Consider the following 24,630-nt stretch of genomic DNA (forward strand, 5'->3'; position numbering starts at 1 on the left):
TCCGATTGACTTCAGATTGATACACAGAGTTTAAGAGCTTGAGACGAACAAGTATATTGATTTTCAATGAATTTTTATGACTTGAACAGCTAAATCCATGATATTAAAAGTTTTGTATACTAAACGTTAGCATGGGGCAGAACTTTATAAAAACCAAACAAATTCTAATGGTTTTCTGATAATTACTTCATGAGTTGTTACTCTTAATCAGATTTTAGTGTATTATAAATGTTTCATTACCGAAAGAAGTAAAAATATGCGACAACACTTGTTGACTGCCCGGACGATTTAGCTGCTGTGGGCGTATGTTTCGTTGCCTGGCAACCTATCTTTCGTACAATCGGCTGCCATAATTCAGGAAGTTATTTTCCGATATGCGCGAATATTGAAAGGAACCGAGATCTTTGGGTTATAAACTTACATTGGCCACTGATTGTACGAAAGGAACCAAGATATTTAGGTTATAAACTTACATTTCAAGTTTGTGGTCCCCATATATTGAGGTCACAATTTATATCTAACGATGGTTGAGTTCGATTTTCGTGAAAATTGGACCAAAATTGTCGGACAACATGGCCGCCTCTTGTACGCAAATAGTGTAAACATCTGGTATATCAAGGTTCTGGACCTCGTTCCTTTCATTATTTGCGCATATCGATTCGTAGAGGTCACAATTTTGATCCGATTTTGATGACACTTGAAATGAATGTTTATAGCCCAAAGATCTTGGTTCCTTTCGATGTTCGCGCATATCGAATCGTAACTTCCTAAATTATGGCCCTGGATTGTACGAAAAATCGCATTTTGAGCTTGTGGTCCACATAGAGGTCACAATTTTTATCTTGATTTAAAAAAACGTTTTAGTACATCCCCGTTAGACCCTAATGATGGTTGAGTTCGAATTTCGTGAAAATTGGATCAAAACTATCTTACAAAATGGCCGCCCCTTGTATGCAAATAGTGTAAACATCTGGTATATCAGTGTTGTGGACCTTCTAGAGGTCACAATTTTAATCCGATTTTGATGACACTTGCAATGCATGTTTATAACCCTAAGATCTTGGTTCCTTTCGATATTCGCGTATATCGAATCGTAACTTCCTGAATTATGGCCCGTGATTGTACGAAAAATCGCGTTTTGAGCTTGTGATTCCCATAGACGTCACAATTTTAATCCGTGAAAATCGGACTAAAATTGATGGATATAATGGCCGCTCCTTGTACACAAATAGTGTAAAAATATGGTATATCAAGGTTGTAGACCCTCTAGAGGTCACAATTTTTATACGCCCACGTTTTCATGTATATTGTCGTCGCCCCTGTCCTTACGGACGTCCGGACGTGAGTCCGTTCACAATCTACAGGTCACAATTCTCATCCGATTTTGAAGAAACTTTAAATATAGGTTTTTCTCCAAAAGATCTTGGCTGCTCTAGATGTTGGCATGTATGGCCCTGTTTGTACGAAAAATCAGGTTTTTAGCTTGTGGACACTATAGAGGTCACAATTTTTATCCGATTTTGTTGAAACTTGAAATGTAAGTTGATAACCCAAAGATCTCGGTTCCTTTCGATATTCACGCATTATGGCCCCTGATTGTACGAAAAATCGCATTTTTATACGCCCACATTTTCATGTGGACGTAAATTGTCGTCGCCCCTGTCTGTCCGTCCACAATTTGTTTGTGGACACTCTACAGGTCACAATTCTTATCCGATTTTGACGAAACTTGAAATATAGATTCATCTCCAAAAGATCTCGGTTCCTTTCGATATTGGCATGTATCGGATCGAAACTTCATGGATTATGTTTGTACGAAAAATCACGTTTTTAGCTTGTGGACACTATAGAGGTCACAATTTTTATACGCCCACATTTTCATGTGGACGTATTATGCCGTCACTCCTGTCCGTCCGTCCACAATTGTTTGTGGACTCTCTACAGGTCACAATTCTTATCCGATTTTGACGAAACTTGAAATATAGGTTTATCCCCAAAAGATCTTGGCTGCTTTCGATATTGGCATGTATCGGATCGAAACTTCATGGATTATGGCCCCTGATTGTACGAAAAATCACGTTTTTAACTTGTGGACCCTATAGAGGTCACAATTTTTATCCGATTTTGTTGAAACTTGAAATGTAAGTTTATAACCCAAAGATTTCGGTTCCTTTCGATATTCGAAAGGTTGTGGACCCTATAGAGGTCACAATTTTTATCCGATTTTGTTGAAACTTGAAATGTAAGTTTATAACCCAAAGATCTTGGTTCCTTTCTATATTCGCGCATATCGTACCGTAACTTCCTGAATTATGGCCCCTTATTGTACGAAAAATCGCGTTTTTAGTTTGTGGACCCTATAGAGGTCATAATTTTTATCTGATTTAAAAAAACGTATTATTATATCACTGTTACATCCTAAGGACGGCTAAGTTCGAATTTCGTAAAAATCAGCCCAAAACTGACAAGACAAAATGGCTGCCGTTTGTTCTCAAATAGTGTAAAAATATGGTATATCAAGGTTGTGGACCCTATAGAGGTCACAATTTTTATCCGATTTTGTTTAAACTTGAAATTAAAGTTTATAACCCAAAGGTCTCGGTTCCTTTCAATATTAGCGCATATCGGACTGTAACTACCTGAATTATGACCCCTGATTGTACGAAAAATCGCGTTTTTAGCTTGTGGACCCTATAGAGGTCATAATTTTTATCCGATTTAAAAAAACGTATTATTATATCACCGTTGCACCCTATGGACGGCTGAGTTCGAATTTCGTGTAAATCGGCCCAAAATTGACAGACAAAATGGCTGCCGTTCGTTCTAAAATAGCGTAAAAATATGGTATATCAAGGTTGTGGACCCTATAGAGGTCACAATTTTTCTCCGATTTTGTTGAAACTTGAAATGTAAGTTTATAACACAAAGATCTCAGTTTCTCTCGATATTTGCGCATATTGAATTGTAATTTCCTGAATTATGGCCCTTGATTGTAGGAAAAATCACTTTCTTTTTAGCTTGTTCTCTATCCATCTCTCGAAAATGTGGGCGTATCCTGTCTGGCAGCCACTGGTTAGCTTGTGGACCCTATAGAGGTCATAATTTTTATCTGATTTAAACAACCGTGTTATTATATCACCGTTACACCCTAAGGATGGCTGAGTTCGAATTTCGTGAAAATTGGCCCAAAATTGACAGACAAAATGGCCGCCGTTCGTTCTCAAATAGTGTAAAAATATGGTATATCAAGGTTGTGGACCCTATAGAGGTCACAATTTTTATCCGATTTTGTTGAAACTTGAAATGTAAGTTTATAACCCAAAGATCTTGGTTCCTTTCGATATTCGCGCATATCGGATCGTAACTTCCTGAATTATGGCCCTTGATTGTAGGAAAAATCACTTTCTTTTTAGCTTGTTCTATCCATCTCTCGAAAATGTGGGCGTATCCTGCCTGGCAGCCGCTGGTTATCCGATTTTGATGAAACTTAAAATATATCTTGATATTCCAAATATCTACTTCGCTTTTGATATTTGCACATTTCCGACTATAACTTTCTGGATTATGGCCTCTTAGTGTACAAAAAATAGTTTTTGTTTTTAGCTTGTTCTCTATCCATCTCTTACAAAATGTTGGCGTATCCTGCCTGGCAGCCGCTGGTTGTTTTAGCTTGTTCTTTATCCGTCTCTTGCAAGATGTGGTCATATCTTGCCTATCAACCACTGGTGATCTGATTTTGATGAAACTTAAAATATGTGTGTATATCCGCAAGACTCTTGGTTCCTTTCTATATTCGTGCATATCTATTGCCCCTGATTGTACGAAAAAATGGCGATTTTAGCTTGTGGACCCTCTAGAGATCACAATTGTTATTGGTAACCTCTTTTCTTTTTTTTTGCAGCCTGGAACAATGCAAAAATGGCGCAAGCTCTTGAGCAAAGACAGAGACTTGATGATGTCAGATTCAAGGAGGCTGGTCAAGGCCCACTACAAAAAACATATTTATATGATCCAACTAAAAGCAAAAAGAAATCTATTAGCCCACCATAGCTTATATCAGAGCCACAGCTTATAATTGTTGCCGTAACTGTTTTTCTGTGGACATATATTGTTGTTGCCGTTGTCCATCCACAGTTTTTTTTTTTTGACACTCTACAAGTCACAATTTTTATCCAATTTTGATACACATTGAAATATAGGTTTATCTCGCTGATTGTACAAAGAATCGCGTTTTTGGCTTGTGGACCCTCTAGAGGTCATAATTTTTATCTGATTTTGTAGGTCAGTTTTGTCCCGATTTTCATGGTATGCAAATAGTGTAAAGGTATGTAATATCATGGTTGTGGATCTCTAGTTGTCACAACTTTTATCAGATTTTGATGAAACGTAAAATATATGGTTATCTCCCAAAGATCTTAGTTCCTTTTGATATTCGTGCATATCCTACCGTAACTTCCTGGATTATAGCCGCTGATTGTAAGAAAAATCACATTTTTAGCTTGTGGACCACTAGACAGGGCTGGATTAACAACGGGGCATGATGCTGACCAGGGAAAAGCGATGTAATCATGGTCGGACGGATGAATACATCTGCTAGTGGAAGTGATGGGGCCCCCATCGGATCTTTTAAAAGTGCTTGACAGTGGGGTCCCTTCCATCAATTGTGAGCTCGTCCCAGACCCTCTGTACGTTGAAGTTCTGGGTGACCAAGATTTTGAAACATGATAACTCTCCTTCTAATTGAGGTAGAATGTTCAAACTTGATGTAGGTGTCTATTACGTGAATGTCTGGACATAATTTGTTCATGTTATCTAAATTATTAATTAGACATTAATTAACCTATCCAGACAATAATGAACTCTAGATGGCATCGCTAGCCTGCGATCTTTAATGGATTGTGAGTCAATTTACTGCATAACTTTCCTTCACGATTTAACGATTAAATGGATAATCGAGACTATGCTGTTTATCGTACTGACTTTAGTAATGATGATCAAGGCTAGACGGAAATTCAATCGCTTTGTTCTCGGTTCATAGTGGATCGATTTGAATGAAATTTTCAGCAAATTGCCTTTACATTATCTAGTTTTTAACTATTATAGTAAGAACTGCCAACTCGTTATCGAATCTCCCATAATGTATCTTTAAACATGCATTATGCAAGAGCTAAATCTGCCTATCGCAGGTCTTTCTTTAGGCCTGAAATCTTATCTACATTATTAATTAGACATTAATTAACTTATCGAGACCATAATCAACTCTCGATGTCAAGGCTAGCCTTCGATATTGACTGGATTACAATCCTATATGCTGCAAATGCTAATTGATAATTAAATCAAAACAATGGATAATCGAGACTATGCTTTTTAACGTACTAACTTTAGTAATGATGAATGAGGCTAGGCGGAAATTTACAAAGCTGATATCTGGGTTCATAGTGGATCAATTTGACTGAAATTTTCAACAAATTACCTTTACATTATCTAGTTTTTAACTATTATAGCGAGAACTGTCAGCTCTTTATCTAATCTCCCATAATGTATCTTTAAGTGAGGATGATGTAACTTGGTGTATAGTTTTATTACATCAATACCTTGACTAAGTTCGATAATGAACATTTTCAGCTCAGGGTAAGCAAAGCAATAAGCAGTTTGATTGGTCGAGACTTTGGAACACAATAACTCTCATTCTAATTGAGCTAGAATGTTAACACTTGGCGTAGGTGTTTACTAGGTGCATGCCTTGGTGGAGTTCAAAGATGAGAATTTTCTGCTTAGGGTAAGCAGAGATAAGCAATTTGATTGGTTGGTGCTTTGGTACACAATAACTTGGTGTATAGTTTTATCACATCAATACCTTAAACATACATTATGCAAGAGCTAAATCTGATTATTGCAAGTCTTTATTTAGGCTTCAGATGTCATAGAAATTATAAATTAGATCTTTATTTACACAACAAGCATAAAATCAACTCTGTAGACCCACGGATGGCTTGGATTCGGCTTGGGTTTAAACAGGATTTCATTGATTGATTAAATTTTTAAATGGCGTCGTAAGGGGAGATTAACCGTTACGTTGACGTCATACTGCCGGAAATTTTAGATCGAGGCTAAATTATATAGTGTACAAAGCGAGGCCGCTGATGAGCAAGGTCGCATGTCAGTCAATTTGATTGAAAGTTCGATATATATACGGCCTTGATATTATGTTTAGTTGTGGTTAAAATGGGAGTTTGGATGTCGGTATTATACGCTCTTTTGTCACTTGTGTTTACAGAAAAACTATGGAAATTGATAAACATCGCAGCTAACATTACCCCAGTTGAATTGCAGCCCCATTGGATCACTGTTTCCTATTTGTCTGCTTCGGGAGTTACGTAGGCCTACCAGTTACAGTACAAGAGTACACGCAGGCTAACAAGAAGTCGGTTATAATTATGCCTCATTGATTTGGTCCATTCCTTTCAAACTTTTGCTTCTTATCTATATATTAAAAATCTTATTTTTAATTTGTACAGAGTTCGTACACTAAAATGTGAATGAAATTCCATGACTTTCCAGGACCAAAAAGGGCATTTTCCAGGACCAAAATTAGAGCATTGCACTGAAGTTTGTCTATGCATGTTTACTGAATTAAATCTGCACGAATAAGCTAATCTACATCGTCATGCAAAGAAATCAACTTCTTGCAAATTATGAAACTTTTCTTAATACCAATATTCACTTAAATTACCAAATAAAAGTCGGGCTACAATCTCTGTGATGAATGTTATCTTAAAGCATCAAGTACTTTAAACAAAGTTCAATTATGATTGGTATTTCCTACTTTCGGTTTTAGTGCCAAAACTATCACAATGTGAACTAGAACTTTCTGTTGAAATTTCAGTTGTACTACCCCCTGTTTGACCCGAAAATGAGGCAAAAAACTGACCAATAGGGGTCGTGTGGCTTTTTACTTACAGCTGCTTCCCTCATATTAGATATATCAAAAGACTTCTGACATGCGCAACATCGGGCTTTTCGTGAATTAGTTTTGTCACGCATCAACCATGAACAGGAATCAGTTTTTGTCATCTAACAGTCTTGAAATGTACATTTACCGGGAATTTTAATATTGTTGTAGTTAGTTGGGTATAACAAAGAGAATTCATCATGCTATTCGAAAGCAAAAACACAACTAGTTGAACTAGTAACTGAAAGGGAGATAATTCAGCCAAGTCTGCGTGACTGCTACAGGACGTAGTCCAGATTATCAAGCCAAAAAATTGTCAAGCCAATGACTGTTGCGTCTGAAAAAAAAAAACTACGAAAGTTTGTCTACTCTTGCATCTATTTTTCTTTACCGTGCTTTTCATTCGTATAAGTTTTACAAATTGAATAAATGGGATCAAATTTCGGAGAAAGGGTGATTACTGGACGGAGGTGAAAATTTCATGATTTTCCATGATAAAATACTCATATTCCAGGTTTTCCAGGTGGAATTCCATGACTTTCCAGGTTTTCCAGGAAGCGTACGAACCCTGTTTGTAGTAAAAATAAATGTGATACGAATTGAATTGCAACCCCGTCTCAAACCGAATAGGCTAACGGTACCACAGCCATTGAAAACGTTACTTGATAATTGAGATTATGTAGGTGGAGTTAACGCCTGTCAATCAAACGATCGGCCATTCTGAGAGAGTTGACTCCTATTTCTAGTCAAAAATTACAAACAATGGTGATAACTTTGTTCAGAATAAAGTAATTTGAATGAAATTTTCAATATATTCGTCTTTCATCATCTATTTTTGAACTGTTATAGCAAAAATGGCCAACTCTCTATTAAATTCTTCCATAATGTATACTATTCAAAAAAAGTAGGGGATATTTGATTTTTAAGTGTTATTAAAGTCACCTAATGAAACTGATGAAGAAACAAATGACAAAATGAAATGAAGTTCACATTCATCAATTTATTCCAAATGATCGTTAGACTAAGTAAGGCACAGACTGACCATTATAAGGGTAAAATGATACCCGGGGTCAAACAGCAAAGTTACCACAGCATCACAACCAAGTCAGTAACGGGTAAATCCTCCTCTGTTTGCCAAACAAGCATTGATCCGACGTGGCATACTCCTAATGAGACGTCTAAGGTCATTTTGGTCCAGATTGTCCCATTCCTGTTGCAACGCAGCAGCAAGTTCTTGGACATTGGCAAGACGTTGTTGACGTTGACGTAACCTCTGTCCAAGCATGTCCCAGACATGCTCGATGGGGGAGAGGTCGGGACTCAGTGCTGGCCAAGGTAATGTGGTGATGTTCTGTTGTTGGAGGTAACCTGTAACGATCCTGGCCCTGTGACATCTTGCGTTGTCATCCTGGACGATGAAACGGCGGCCATGACGTCGTGCGAACGGCACAACATGGACTGCCAAGATGTTGTCCCGGTAGTACTGGCCTGTAACACGGCCTGCAACAACATGTAAAGCCGTTCTTCCAGCAACAGTGATGCCTCCCCACACCATAACAGAACCACCCCCAAATCGATCATGTCTGATGACGTTAACGTCTTGGAAGCGCTCGTTTCGACGATGCCACACCCTCCTACGTCTGTCCAAAAAATCAACAGTGAACCTTGACTCATCTGAAAACATCACATTGCTCCAGCGTCGATTATCCCAGTGTTGACGATCCCTACACCAACGACGTCTTGCCTGAATGTGATGATCTCTCAAACAAGGGATCACGCGAGGACGTCGGGCGCGAAGGTGACCCCTATGCAGTCGATTCCGAATCGTCTGGCCACTCACTCTCACACCAGTGTCTGTTTGAAGACGAGCGCTGATCTGATTTGCTGTGATGACACGATTTCTCAAGGCCAAGGTACGGATAAATCGATCCTGGGCTTGAGTTGTCGCCCTTGGTCGACCTGAGCGTGGTCTGTCCTGTACAGATTGTGTATCACGGTATCTGGACCATAGCCTGCTTATGACAGACTGAGAAACATTCATCGTCCGCGCCACAACCGCCTGTGTTGTGCCGATCTGTAGCATGCCAAGGGCACGTAACCTTTCATTTTGGGTAAGCCGACGCATATCAAAATTTGTTTTCTGGTCACTAAAACAATTAAACTGATGTTTCCACCCTGGAATTCAATGCCACAATGACTGTAACATTCAAAGTCAGAGTCGTGCAAATCTTGGGTTGGACCCCCATGATGATCCCAAGCATCACCTGCATTCCATGCGGTAGCTATTGGTGCGTTTGGGCGTCACATGTAACTGGAAATGTTTCTTCTGTTAGGTTCTATAGTGACTTTTTTCGTAGTCATTTGCATATTTTAGTATTATGCCCCCAAAATCAAATATCCCCTACTTTTTTTGAATAGTATATCTTTAACTAAGTTCGATAATAAACATTTTCTGCTGAGGGTAAGCAGAGTGATAAGCAATTTAATTGGTTGAGACTTTGGAACACAATAACTCTCCTAATTGGGGTAGAATGTTCAAACTTGGTGTAGTCGTTCATTAGGTGAATGCTTTTATGGAGTTTGATGATGAACATTGTCTGCTTATGGTAAGCAGAGATAAGCTATCTGATTTATTGATGCTTTGGGACAATATAACTTTGCTTATGATTAAGTAAGAGCAATGAAACTCCAAGTATAGATTCTTTATATCACTACCTTGACTAAGTTCAGTGAGGAGCCATAAGCAATTTGATTGGTCAAGACTTTGGAACATAACAACTCTGCTTTTAATTGACTTAGAATGTTTCAAGATAGGTTCCCAGAAAAGTATTTATCGGGTGGTTATTTCCAATAAAAGTATGGCAATTTTGGTATATATGGAAAGTAGAGATATCCAATTTTATTAGAAAAATACTGGATTCCCTGAAAAACACTCATGGAGCGTATACAGGACAAAAATGTCAGGGTTCCCCGAATTGACAGCCCAACGATTAGTAATATCTGCACGTGTGACGTCAAAGGTTGCACACGGAGATTGAGCGCTTGATGTACATGTTGATAAACTTTATGAAGAGTTAGACGTACAACACTTTCTGAGATAAAAATCACAGAAAAAGACGTGGGCAGTGGATAATCCTAAATTTAATTAGGATTCGATATTTGTAATAAATAGTCAGCGATTAAAGACAACATCGTCTTGTGTATGCGATGAATTCTTCTCCGACTTCGAACCCATGAGTCACGTGACACAAACATGACCTCTTTTGATCGATTTTTTATAGCAAGGGTATTCCTTGACAATTACAATGTTTTGAGAAGGATTTGAAGCAAATTTTTAGGCCAAATACATCATCAAATCACCCAGTTTGTACGCGGAAATGTATTTTTAAACTTGATGTAGATGTTCATTAGGTGAATGTCTTGACTGAGTTCAGTGATTAACATTTCGAGCTAAAGCTAAGCAGAGCTGAGCAATTTCATTGGTCGATGCTTTGGGACAAGATAACTTTGATTCTATCTGATAAAGAGTGATGTAACTTGGTGTATAGCTGATAATCAGTTTGATTGATCGATACTTTTGAAAAAAATAAATGTGCGATTAATAATTATGCGTCATCTATTTATTTTGGCATTTCAGCAAGGGACATCAGCCTCACTGTTGGCCTGTTAATCCTAATTGGTCGTCATTATTGTTCTCCCCCTTTGGAATAAAGCAGGGGACTATTAAAATGGGTTCGTTCGTCCATCTGCCTGCATGTCCGTCACACTTTTTGGGACACAATTACTCTCTTTCTAATTGAGCTAGAATGTTTAATCTTGGTGTAGGTGTTTATTAGGTCAATGCCTTGATGGAGTTCGAAGATGAGGATTTTCTGCTTAGGGTAAGCAGCGATAAGCAATTTGATTGGCTGATGCTTTGGGACACGATAACTTTAGTTCTAATTAAGTGAGAGGGATGAAACTTAGTGTATAGTTTCATTACATCAATACCTTGACTAAGTTCGATAATGAGCATTATCTGCCCAGGACTTTGGAACACAATAACTCTCCTTCTAATTGAGCTAGAAGGTTCAAACATGGTGTAGGTGTTTATAGGTCAATGCCTTGATGGAGTTCGAAGATGAGCATTTTCTGCTTTGGCTAAGAGGAGGTAAGCAATTTGATTGGTTGATGCTTTGGGACACGATAACTTTAGTTCTAATTAAGTGAGCCTGATGAAATTTGGTGAAAAGTTTTATTACATCAATACCTTGACTAGGTTCAATAATGAGCATCTTCTGCTCGGGTAAGCAGAGCGATAAGCAGTTTGATTGGTCAAGACTTCGGAACATAACAACTCTGCTTTTAATTGAGGTAGAATGTTTAAACTTGATGTAGATGTTCATTAGGTGAATGTCTTGACTGAGTTCAATGATTAACATTTCGAGCTAAAGCTAAGCAGAAGCTATACAATTTTATTGGTTGATGCTTGGAACAAGATTCTATTAGGGAGAAGAGCTTTGTAAGTGAATTCACTTTGATGATTTATGATCAATAAAATATGTTTAAATTAAATTTAAATTAAATAGCTAGAGTGATTAAACTTAGTGTATAGTTGATAATCAGTTTGATTGCTTCATACTTTTGAAAAAATAAATGTGCTATTAATTAATATGTGTCATCTATTTATTTTGGGATTTCGGCGGGGGACATCAGCCTCACTGTTGGCTTTTTCATCTTTGTTTATAATAATGCATGAATTATGGGATTTATTTCGGGAAGAGACTTAACTCTTTCTTGACTTGGCCAAATATACTGGATAATCAACCACATACAAAATCAAACTTCTGGTTACGCATGGGCAATGGAACTTTTCGTCAAATATTTACAACAGTCCCAGACCCTCCAATCGTTAAAGATTAGGCGGTTCTGGGTGACCGAGGCTATCTACGTTCTAGTCACTTGTGTTAGGTCTCAAAGTCCCAGTGCCCAACAATGCCTCTAGGAAGTCTCATTTTTTATCCGATTTTAAAAACTGTTCATATATATCACTGTTACACCATAATGATGGTGGAATTCAAATTTGGTGAAAGTCTCACCGAAACTGCAAGACAAAAAGCACACTTAACGTAAGCAAATATTGTAAAAAGTATGTTATACCAAGATTGTTGCCCCTCAAGAGGTCGCAGGTTTTAGCCGATTTTGATGAAACTTGAAGTGTATGTTTAGAACCCAAAGATCTCGGTTCATTACGATATTCGTACATATCGGAATGTAACTTCATGGATTTGGGCCTTTGGGTTTTTTTATAAAAAAAAGTTAAATATATCACCGTTACACCATAGTGACAGATGTTTCCGAATTTCCTAAAAGTCTGACCGAAACTGAAAGTCAATTAAAGTAAAGGTATGTAATACCACGGTTGTGGGCCCTCTAGAATTCACAATTTTTATCCGATTTTGATGAAACTTATAAAATATATGTTAACATCCCAAAGATCTCAGTTCCTTTCGACATTCGCGTATATGGTATATCGGATTCCTGTGGAATACTGATTGTACGAAAAATCCAGTTTTTAGTCTGTGGATCCTCTAGAGGTCACAATATTTATCCGTTTAAAATAAATCGAAAAAAAACGTTTAAATATATATCACCTTTAAAGCTGAGTTCAAAAATTGTGAACAGTTCTAAAAAATGTCCGCTCCCCGTATGCAAATAGTGTAAAAGCATGTAATACCAAGGTTGTGGACCCTCTAGAGGTCACAGTTCTTATCTGATTGTGATGAAACTTAAAAATATATTTATATCCCAAAGGTCTGAGTTCCTTTCAATACTTGTGCATGTCAAACCGTAACGTCCTGGATTATGGCTCCTGATTGTCCGAAAAATCTCCTTGTCAGCTTCTCTGTCCATCTCTTGCAAAATGTGGGCGTATCTTGCTTGGCAACCACTTGTTTATAAAGAATGTATTTGTTAATATATTATATATCTGTATATATGTGTGGGTGTAGTCCATTAGATGATTCCTACAGTGGGGCCCGACTAATCACCAGAATTCACCGGAATTCATTTACAATCACCAGAATTCACTTTAAAAAAACCTGATTCCTCCCACAAAACTAATTTATTTTAAATGCATAATACATTATAATATAACGAATAACTATTTTGGTCTCTCCACAGGCCAGATGAAGGTGCTGTAGGTGTATTTATTTGAAAGACTATTGGAATTCATTTCAAATCTATACATCATGATTATTATAACTTTATGTACGTCGAATTACCCAAAAACTCCAAAACAACACCCAGTAACTCCAAAAATGTTGACTGTGGAAACACAAAATAACAATTTAGTTGAGTTTAAGAAGCCTCACTGCTTTGGGCCGAAATCGGAGGTTCAGGAGAAATAAATTGTGTATGAGATTTTTGTTGACAAGAAACTACCGAATGTATACTTTCGTAATTCGTTGCAATTCATTGTAATGTATTGTAATTAGTGATTGATTAATAGTTTATTAAAACAGTAATTATATGCAAGAAACATATTATGGTATATATAGTGCAATAAACAATTCAATATTATAGCTATATTTATTTATTGTCCCCCGGCCTTTCGAAGAAAGCAGGGGACTATTAAAATGGGTTCGTCCGTCTGTCTGCCTGTCTGTCTGTCCGTGACACTTTTTGGGACACAATAACTCTATTTCTAATTGAGCTAGAATGTTCAAACTTGGTGTAGGTATTTATTAGGTCAATGCCTTGATGGAGTTCGAAGATGAGCATTTTCTGATTAGGGTAACCAGAGATAAGCAATTTGATTGGTTGATGCTTTGGGACACGATAACTCAAGTTTTAATTAAGTGAGAGTGATGAAACTTAGTGTATAGATTGATTACATCAATACCTTGACAAAGTTCGATAATGAGCATTTTCTGCTCAGGGTAAGCAGAGCGATAAGCAATTTGATTGGCTGAGACTTTGGAACACATTAACTCTCCTTCTAATTGAGCTAGAATGTTCAAACTTGGTGTAGGTGTTTATTAGGTCAATGCCTTGATAGAGTTCGAAGATGAGCATTTTCGGCCTAGGGTAAGCAAAGATAAGCAATTTGATTGGTTGATGCTTTGGGACATGATAACTTTGGTTCTAATTAAGTGAGAGTGATGAAATTTGGTGTATAGTTTTATTACAATACCTTGACTAAGTTCGATAATGAGCATTTTCTGCTCAGGGTAAGCAGATTAATAAGCAATTTGATTGGTTGAGACTTTGGAACACAATAACTCTCATTTTAATTGAGCTGGGATCACGTGGCTAAGTGGGTAAGACGCTGACTCGCTAGCCTTGAGGTCGGTGTTCGATCCCTGCATTGGCCGAGAAAGTTCATTCAGATTTTCCGGCGTGGTTTTCCCCTTGTCAGTGATGCAGGATGGAGGGCCTGACAAGGACAGCTGTCTAGTCGTTCGGATGGGACAAAAAACCGGGGTCCCGTGTACACATTGGCGTGCACGTAAAAGTTCCCGTCTTCATTAGCCCAGTTTAGGAGCAGAACAGTAGGACGTTAAACCCCATTTCATTTCATTTCATTTCTAATTGAGCTATAATGTTCACACTTGGCGTAGGTGTTTATTAGGTGAATGCCTTTGATAGAGTTCGAAGATGAACATTTTCTGCTTAGGGTAAGCAGAGATAAGCAAATTGATTGGTTGATGCTTTGGGACACGATAACTCTAGTTCTAATTAAGTGAGAGTTGGGACACTTGGTGTATAGTTTTATCTCATCAATACCTTGAGTAATAAATAAGCATTTTCTGCTTATGGGTAAGCAGAGCGATAAACAATTTGATTGGTCGAGACTTTGGAACACAACTCTCCTTCTAACTGAGGTAGAATTTTCATACTTGGTGTAGGCGTTCATTCGGTGAATGCCTTGATCGAGTTCGATGATAAACATTGTCTGCTTACGGTCAGCAGAGATAAGCAATCTGATTGGTTGATGCTTTGGGGCACGATAACTTTTGTTCTAATTAAGTGAGAGTGATGAAACTCATTACCTTGACCAAGTTTGTTAATGAGAATTTTCTGCTTAGGCTGATCGATAAGCAGTCTGATTGTTCGATACTTTGGAACACAATAACTCTCCTTCTAATTGAGGTAGAAGAATGTTCAAACTTTCATTCTATCTGATAGAGAGTGATGAAACTTAGTGTATAGTTGATAATAAGTTTGATTGCTTGATACTTTTGAAAAAAATAAATGTGCAATAAATGAATATGTGTCATCTGTTTATTTTGGGATTTAGGCGGGGGACATCAGCCTCGCTGTTGGCTTGTTTATAATTGCAACTTGGGTTGATTGTCACTTTCGGCCATCAACATCGTAAATCAATTTAGATAAGTAGGGGCCTATTGCTGACAATTAATTGTCTCTGCTCAAAGTTTTCTCATGTTATGATAGTTTATTGTGTTGTGATTGTATATGATTTGTCACCTTTTACAATGACAATATTTAAATTCAATATGATTCGTAAATCCGATATTTTTATCATTAAAGGGCTAGACATATGTGGAGAAAACTTTGAAAGTCATCAAATTTGAGATGTTTTAAAACAGTTGTGTAGAACCTATTTGTAATACATCAAAAAGCCTTTTTTATCAGTATTTCAGTCCTAATTTTAACTTACAATATTATTTGACTAAATCCATACACTGGAATTCATTTACAATCACCGGAATTCACTTACGATTACCGGAATTCACTTTGAAGATATCAGAATTCGCCCATATAATCTTCCTATCTACTTATATTTTCCATTAATATTAAAGATAGCCATTCTTGCTATAACAGTTCAAAAATAGATGATGAAAGAAGAATATATTGAAAATTTCAGTCAAATTACGTTATTCTGAACATAGTTATCACCCGTGTAATTTTTGACTAGAAATGGGATTGAATTCCATCTTCACCGATTCTTAGTATGGCCGATCGTTTGATTGACAGGCGTTAACTCCACCTACATAATCTCTGCTGTCTTTTGTCTGCTTTCATCATATCCAAATTTGTGTTTTACCATTTTGGATTTTTATAAGAATTGGACAAAATGAGTGAGAGGGTAAATTTTCATTCTTACTTGTATTTTGGGCATGCATTAAATCAACTGAATATAGGACATAATATTATAATACAATTATGATAAATCTATAGGTATACACCAGTTGTGCGTGCATATTGGCAATTTGGGAAATAAAAATATTTTTATTGATATTATTAAGACAAAAGACCTGCCTGTCTGTATTAGTCATTACACGGTCTCCAGGAATTGTATAATTTGTCATTATCTGTGTTTAGTTTATTGCACTTTAAATAGTTTAGATGTCATTTGTTAAGGAATCGCTCAACAGCGGCCTCGCTTCGTACACTCTATCATTTAGCCTCGATCCGGGAGTATGACATCAACGTAACGGTTAATCTCCACTCACGACGCCATTTAAAATTAAATCAGTCAACGAAATCCCGTTTAAATCCAAGCTGAATCCAAGCCATCCGTGGGTCTACAGAGTTGATTTTGTGCTTGTTGTGTAAATAAAGATCTAATTTATAATTTCGATGACATCTGAAGCCTAAATAAAGACTTGCAATAATCAGATTTAGCTCTTGCATAATGTATGTTTAATATTGAATTACTTTAAAACACATAAAATCACCGGAATTCACATTGAAATCATATAAACACCGAAATTCACTTTCAACATATCGGAATTCTCACTGAAGACCTTCGAATTTACTAATATATTACATTAATTATTAATTACTTTAAATCACCGGGATTCACTTTGAAAACGTATAAACATCGGAATTCACTTTCAACATATCGGAAATCGTAGGCCTACTTTAAGACCTTCGTATTTACTAATATTTTATATTAATAATAAATTACTTTTAATCACATAAATTCAACGGAATTCACATTAAAAACATATAAACACCGGAATTCACTTTCAAAATATCAGAATTCGCACTTAAGACTTTCGTGTTTACATGGAACTTATGTATTATAAGGTCCATGTTTTTTACAAATATTTTACATTAATAATAAACTACTTTAAAACACCGGAATTCACTTTGAGAAAATCGGACATTGAAAACGTATAAACACCGGAATTCACTTTGAAAACATATAAACATCCAAATTCACTTTCAACATATCGGTTGAGAAGGCGCCCCTATATCTCCAAGCCACATACGCTCACACAAGGGATCGAAACCACAGTCGCAAGCCAGAGGTGACCGACTAGCTAGAGGTCGAAGCGTGGCCTCGAGAATACTAGGCCCCACCCTCCCCCCAAGTTTATTCGAAGATTATTTTGGTAATAATAAGCCTATCAAATAAAGTCTCATCAATAATGGTTTGGGCGTTTTCATAGATAATCCGTTGTAGCATGAAGCAATCCAGATTAAATAAAGTGCAAAAACACTGGGGTCACGCAATTTTGGCCTAATCCTTACTGATTATTCCTTTAATCAACACTGACGTGTTTAGTAGTTATTTAATAATTAATTTGCAGTGGATATGAAGTTCAGATTTATGTTTAACCTGTTTGTTGACGGGGCGCTTTTGCTGACTGTCTCTAGAATCATAGCTATAATATTAAATTGTTTATTGCACTATTATATACCATAATATGTTTCATGCACATAATTACTGTTTTAATAAACTATTAATCAATCTCTAATTACAATACATTACAACGAAAGTATACATTAGTTTCTTGTCAACAAAAATCACATACACAAGTTATCTCCCATGAATCTCCGATTTGGGCACAAATCAGCGAGGCTTCTTAAATTCAACCAAATTGTTATATTGTGTTTCCACAGTCAACATTTTTGGGGTTATTGGCTGTTATTTTGGAGTTATTGGGTAATTCGACGCAAATTGTTATTATGTGTTATTTTGGAGTTCGGCCTATTGGGTAATACGACGCGCCCTACGTTATCATAATCATATGATGCATATATTATTTGAAATGAATTCCGGTAGTCTTTCAGATAAATTCACCTACAGCGCCTTTACCTGGCCTGTGGAGAGATCAAAATGTATTATACATTTAAAATAAGTGATTTTTGTGGGAGGAATCAGGGATTTTAGAAGTGAATTCAGGTGATTGTAAATGAATTCCGGTGAATTCCGGTGATTAGTCTACCCGCTATAATGTACTAAATACTTAAGCCCGTATTTTCGAAAGTGGATTAGTGCTAATCATAGATTTAATCTCTGATTTTCTGACCAGGTATATTCTGAAAAGCTGATTAAATTTTCATGTGGACGTATATTGTCGTCGCCCCTGTCCGTCCGTCCACAATTGTTTGTGAACAGTCTACAGGTCACAATTTTTATCCGATTCAATGAAACTTGAAATATAGGTTTATCACCCTAAGATCTCGGTTCCTTTCGATATTGGCATATATTGGACCGTAACTTTATGGATTATGGCCCCTGATTGTACGAAAAATCACGTTTTTAGCTTGTGAACACTGTAGAGGTCACAATTTTTATCCGATTTAGTTTAAACTTGAAATTTATGAATATAACCCAAAGATCTCGGTTCCTTTCGATATTCGCGCATATCGGACCGTAACTTCCTGAATTATGGCCCCTGATTGTACGAAAAATCGCGTTTTTAGCTTGTGGACCCTATAGAGGTCATAATTTTTATCCGATTTAAAAAACAGCATTATTATATCACCGTTAAACCCTAAGGACGGCTGAGTTCGAATTTCGTGAAAATCGGCCCAAAACTGACAGACAAAATGGTCGCCCTTCGTTCTCAAATAGCGTAAAAATATGGTATTTCAAGGTTGTGGATCCCAAAGAGGTCACAATTTTTTATCCGATTTTGTTGAAACTTGAAATGTAAGTTTATAACCCAAAGATCTCGGTTTTTTTGTAAGTTCCTGAATTATGGCCCCTGATTATATAAAAAATCACTTTCTTTTTAACTTGTTCTCTATCCATCTCTCGAAAATGTGGGCGTATCCTGCCTGGCAGCCGCTGGTTATAAACTTTGATTAGCCTAATCAGTGAGTAAATCATTGTTCGAGAATACCATAAAATGTGGTATTCTCGAACGTTGACTTGTACTTAATCATTGACTAAATCACCCCAATATTTAGTCATCCCAGGGGGGTTGTTTAAGGATGGATTAAGTACATGGATATGCAATTACAACGTATTGAATGTTATAGAAATGATTATTTTTCATTGAATTCAGACACACTGCACTTATATTTTGCCACGAAAGCAAAAAAATCACATTCACTGTAAATTCTGGTGAAAAAGATTTTTTAAATATTCAACATTCTCTAAAATATAAAACATAAATAATTATGTGTACTTTAGTCAAAATGAATACACTACAAAATACAAATAATTTTTAGAAGTGTCAAAGAACCTTTTAACAAAAGGAATTGCATAGACGGAGAAAATCAACCTCTTATCACAAAAGGGAACCCACAGCAGCTAAGTCGTCCGAGCAGTCAACAAGGGTTGTCACATATTTTTTTTTCTTTGGTCAGTAATGAAAACATTTACGACTCTAAAATCTGAGGACGAGTAACAACCCATTAAGTAATTATCAGAAATCAGTAGAATTTGTTTGGTTTCTAGTTCTGCCCTCTACGAACGTTTACTATACAAACCATTTAGTATCAAGGGCCATAATTCTGGAAGTAATTATCGGAAAGCATTGACAATCAATACATCCCCTCCTCTCATGAAGTTAAACACTGTGTATCAATTTCAAGTCAATGGGATATTAACTTTAGAGCATCCACAAGATTTTTCAAAGTGATCAAGGGCCATAACTATGGCAGTAATTATCGGAAATCGTTGGAAATCAATATAGGCTGCCCAATCTCATGACCCTAAACACTGTATATAAATCTAAAGTCAACCGGATACCAACATTAGTCTCTAGAACGTCCACAAGATTTTTCAATGTGATCAAGGGTCATAACACTGGCAATAATTATCGGATATCTCTGGAAATCAATAACCTTACACACTGTGTATAAAATTAAAGTCAATTAGATATTAACTTTAGCCTCTAGAGCGTCCACAAGATTTTTCAAAGTGATCAAGGGCCATAATGCAGGCAGTAATTATCGGAAATCGTTGAAAATCATGACCCTAAACACTGTGTATAAATCTATAACCAATCGGATATTAACTTTAGCTTTCAAAGTGATCAAAGGTAATAACTCTAGTAGTAAAGATCAGAAATCAATAGGCTCCTCCGTCTCGTGGCCTTAAATACTGTGTATAAATTTAAAGTCAATCGGATATAACCTTTAGCCTATGGAGCGTCCATAGGATTTTTCAATGTGATCAAGGGCCATAACTCTGGAGGTAATTATCGGAAATTGTTGAAAATCAATAGACTTTTGTGTCTCATGACCTTAAACACTGTGTATAAATTTCAAGCCTAGTACTGAATACATGAAAGAACCAATAGAAATATTGAAGCATAGTAATAGTATACAAAGTAGAAAAGTCAAACGTTTCTTTTGATTTAGCATAGTCTTTATGGGTGTTTTTCAAGGTGTCCACAATGGCTTTCTTTTTATACGCCCACATTTTCATGTGGACGTATTATGCCGTCGCTCCTGTCTGTCTGTCCGTCCGTCCGTCCGTCCGTCCACAATTTGTTTGTGGACACTCTACAGGTCACAATTCTTATCCGATTTTAACGAAACTTGAAATATAGGTGTATCTCCAAAAGATCTCGGCTGCTTTCGATATTGGCATGTATCGGATCGAAACTTCATGGATTATGGACCCTGTTTGTACGAAAAATCACATTTTTGGTCTGTGGACCCTATAGAGGTCACAATTTTTATCCGATTTTGTTGAATCTTGAAATGTAAGTTTATAACCCAAAGATCTTGGTTCCTTTCTAAAATCGCGCTTATCGGACCGTAACTTCCTGAATTATGGCCCCTGATTGTACGAAAAATCGCGTTTTTAGATTGTGGACCCTATAGAGGTCATAATTTTTATCCGATTTAAAAAACCGTATTATTATATCACCGTTACACCATAAGGACGACTGAGTTCGAATTTCGAGAAAATCGGCCTACAATTGACAGACAAAATGGCCGCCGTTCGTTCTCAAATAGCGTAAAAATATGGTATATCAAGGTTGTGGACCCTATAGAGGTCACAATTTTTATCCGATTTTGTTGAAACTTGAAATGTAAGTTTATAACCCAAAGATCTCGGTTCCTTCCGATACTCGCACATATTGGACCGTAACTTCCTGAATTATGGCCCCTGATTGTACGAAAAATCGCGTTTTTAGCTTGTGGACCCTATAGAGGTCAAAATTTTTATCCGATTTAAAAAAACGTATTATTATATCACCGTTACACCCTAAGGACGACTGAGTTCGAATTTCGTGACAATCGGCCCAAAATTGACAGACAAAATGGCCGCCATTCGTTCTCAAATAGCGTAAAAATATGGTATATCACGTTTTTAGCTTGTGGACCCTATAGGGGTCACAATTTTTATCCGATTTTGTTGAAACTTGAAATGTAAGTTTATAACCCAAAGATCTTGGTTCCTTTCGATATTTGTGCATATCGGACCGTAACTTCCTGAATTATGACCCCTGATTGTACGAAAAATCGCATTTTTAGCTTGTGGACCCTATAGAGGTCATAATTTTTATCCGATTTAAAAAAACGTATTATTATATCACCGTTACACCCTAAGGACGGCTGAGTTCAAATTTCGTGAAAATCGGCCCAAAATTGACAGACAAAATGGCCGTCGTTCGTTCTAAAATAGCGTAAAAATATGGTATATCAAGGTTGTGGACCCTATAGAGGTCAAAATTTTTATCCGATTTTGTTGAAACTTGAAATGTAAGTTTATAACCCAAAGATTTTGGTTCCTTTCGATATTTGCGCATATCGAATTGTAATTTCCTGAATTATGGCCCTTGATTGTAGGAAAAATCACTTTCTTTTTAGCTTGTTCTCTATCCATCTCTCGAAAATGTGGGCGTATTCTGCCTGGCAGCCGCTGGTTGTCAATAAAAAAGAAATTGTTATATTCTTAGTTATAGCTGTTCAAGCAATGTTTCCGATGTAAGAGATTTAAGAAACGAAAGACAGTCGAGTTCTTTGAAACTTGATAAATGTAAATCAATGTTTCACATTTTTATACAATAATTTATGTTGCTAAATGACATTTTATATGCTTGGCACTCAGTTCAACAGTTGTATATAGAAAAAATGCATACTTCTTGTGTCTCAATAGTCAAGCAACTCGTAAAACTTTGTTATAAATAATAATGAATAAAAATCGCCCATATACGAAGAAAACCAAAATCCCACTAAAATTTGGGAAAGTGTGCCAGTGTAGTATTATTAAAAGCGGATAAATAAATTAATAATACAGATATAGCAAGTTTATGCACAATAGACAATTAGTGATAATTTTGGATTTTAATAGAAAAGAGGTGGCATAAAATTAATTGCATCAGGAGAATATATGGGACTTTGATATTAGCAACAGAAATTCATAATTCGATTACTAAAAGGGAGCCACGGTGATGCGGGATGCATGGGACCACGTTGAGTCGTTTAGATTGGATAACAAACCTAAGTACCATGTACACATTGAGGTGCACGTAAAATAACCCTTGGCTGTTAGAATTTGGTATAACTGTGAGTCGTAGTTTTGCTGTCCAGGCGAAATTGCCTTCATAGCACACTGTATGGCGTATGTTCGTCTCCCTTAACCAAGTTGGAGCTGAACAGTAACCCCCATTTCATTTCATTTCGAATACTAAACATATCCGAACTCCATTTTAATTGCCTTTTTTTTTCACACATTTTATTTCTTTCCTGTCCACCCATATGAACCTCTTTGACTTTGCAGACCCTAAAAATATATTCACGGACCCTAGGATGTGAAAAACTGTTCTAAAACATGTACTTTTCTAATCTACTTCCTCTAATCTACTTCCTGTAATTGGGCCCCTTTATCAATGACAAAAGCCTTTTTATGCGCCCACATTGAAATGTGGACGTATATTGCCGTCACCCCCGTCCGTCGTCCACAATTTCTTGTGAACGCTCTAACGCCAAAAGTTATCATCCAATTGTTTTAAAATTGATATATGTTGTTTAAATTAGTGAGATGAAGAAGCCTATTTAATTTCAATAGTTTCTGTTTATTATTTCTAGAGTTATGGCCCTTGTTTCACTTTATTGAACCTTGTGAATGCTCTAACGCCAAAAGTTATCATCCGATATTTCTGAAATTTATATGCATTATTTAGATTACTGAAACAAAGAATCCTGTTGAATTTCAGCAATTTCCGTTTATTACGTCTAGAGTTATGGCCCTTGTTTCACTTTATTGATCCTTGTGAACGCTCTAATGCCAAAAGTTATCACCCGATCTTTGTGAAATTTATATGCATGATTTAAATTAGTGAAATGAAAAAGCCTATTGAATTTCAGCAATTTACAATAATTACTTCTAGAGTTATTGCCCTTGTTTCATTTTGTTAAACCTTGTTAATGCTCGATTGATGAAAGTTATCATCCGATATGTATGAAATTTATATGCATTATTTAAATTAGTAAAACGAAAAAGCCTGTCAAATTTCAACAATTTCTGTAGATTACTTCCAGAGTTGAGACCCTTGTTTCAGTTTTTAGAACCTTGTAAACCCTCAAACGACAAAATTTGTAATCTGATCTGTATGGAACTGTCTTGTAAAGGCACCCAATTACCTACAAAGGAATAAAAATGCGACAACCCTTGTCGACCGCTCGGAAGATATAGCTGCTGTGGGCGTATGTTTTGTTGCCTGGCAACCTATCTTTAATCACTGATTATATTTAATCATTGATTAAATGTTTAATTATAATCAAAGTTTAAACATGAATTTTAATCGTTGATTACAAAAAATTAAAGTCAAAGATTAGCTAATCTGACTTTTGAGAATACCAAACTTAGTCAACCACTAATCTCTAACCAGCTAGTTACTGATTAGACCTAATCACAGATTATTTTAGACACTGTTCGAAAATATGGGCCTTAATGTCTCTAGATTTATGGGGGGTTGAATGGCCGAATGGTTAGCGCGTCTGCGTTGTATCATATGGTCTGTCATTGAGTCAACTATAGCGTGGTTTCAATAGCTGGTTGTTCGTGACAAGTAGTAGGGTCGCCTGTCCAACTAGTAAATGGGGTCCTAATTTAAAGAGCATATAAAACTAGCACATAAGATGTGCATGAGGTCAGTTTGGACTATACCACTTCCACACAAATAGACACAGAGAAAACAAGTATCACAACACCCAAATGTGATCAAGAGAAATTTATTATGTAAATAAATATATGTAAAAGTTAAATGAGAATTTTGATGTATTCTGTCTATATATACCAGCGAAAGCTGCCAGTGCAGCACGTAACAGTGCATGGGAAGTATGAACAACCCCTTGGCTTGTTTGGGAAATCAGCTGTTGCATTGAGGAAAGTTTTACTAGTGAAAGTGCTTATATATAGGTTGATATTTTTACAATCATTCTCTTTTTGACAAAAGCATGAAAATTGGCATATATCTAGTTTTTGATGTTTTCTTTTGAATAAGAGCCAGACTTTCAAAATGACTTCC

At 36.5% G+C, this 24,630-nt stretch overlaps 1 protein-coding gene across 3 annotated transcripts in view; it reads left to right on the forward strand.

Annotated features, from left to right (window-relative positions):
- Positions 1 to 24,367, forward strand: part of LOC126816902 (mitochondrial inner membrane protein OXA1L) — a 158,238-nt gene extending 133,871 nt beyond the window's left edge. For all 3 annotated transcript variants that reach the window (XM_050543711.2, XM_050543712.2, XM_056099507.1), the window contains one exon: positions 3,902 to 24,367. In XM_050543711.2, the coding sequence (XP_050399668.1) occupies positions 3,902 to 4,050 (149 nt within the window). In that variant the 3' untranslated portion in view covers positions 4,051 to 24,367. The remainder of the gene's footprint in view (positions 1 to 3,901) is intronic.
- Positions 24,368 to 24,630: the final 263 nt, after the last annotated feature.

The sequence above is a fragment of the Patella vulgata genome, chromosome 3 (assembly GCF_932274485.2).
Source record: "Patella vulgata chromosome 3, xgPatVulg1.2, whole genome shotgun sequence".
In the NCBI taxonomy this organism is placed as follows: Eukaryota; Metazoa; Mollusca; class Gastropoda; family Patellidae; genus Patella; species Patella vulgata.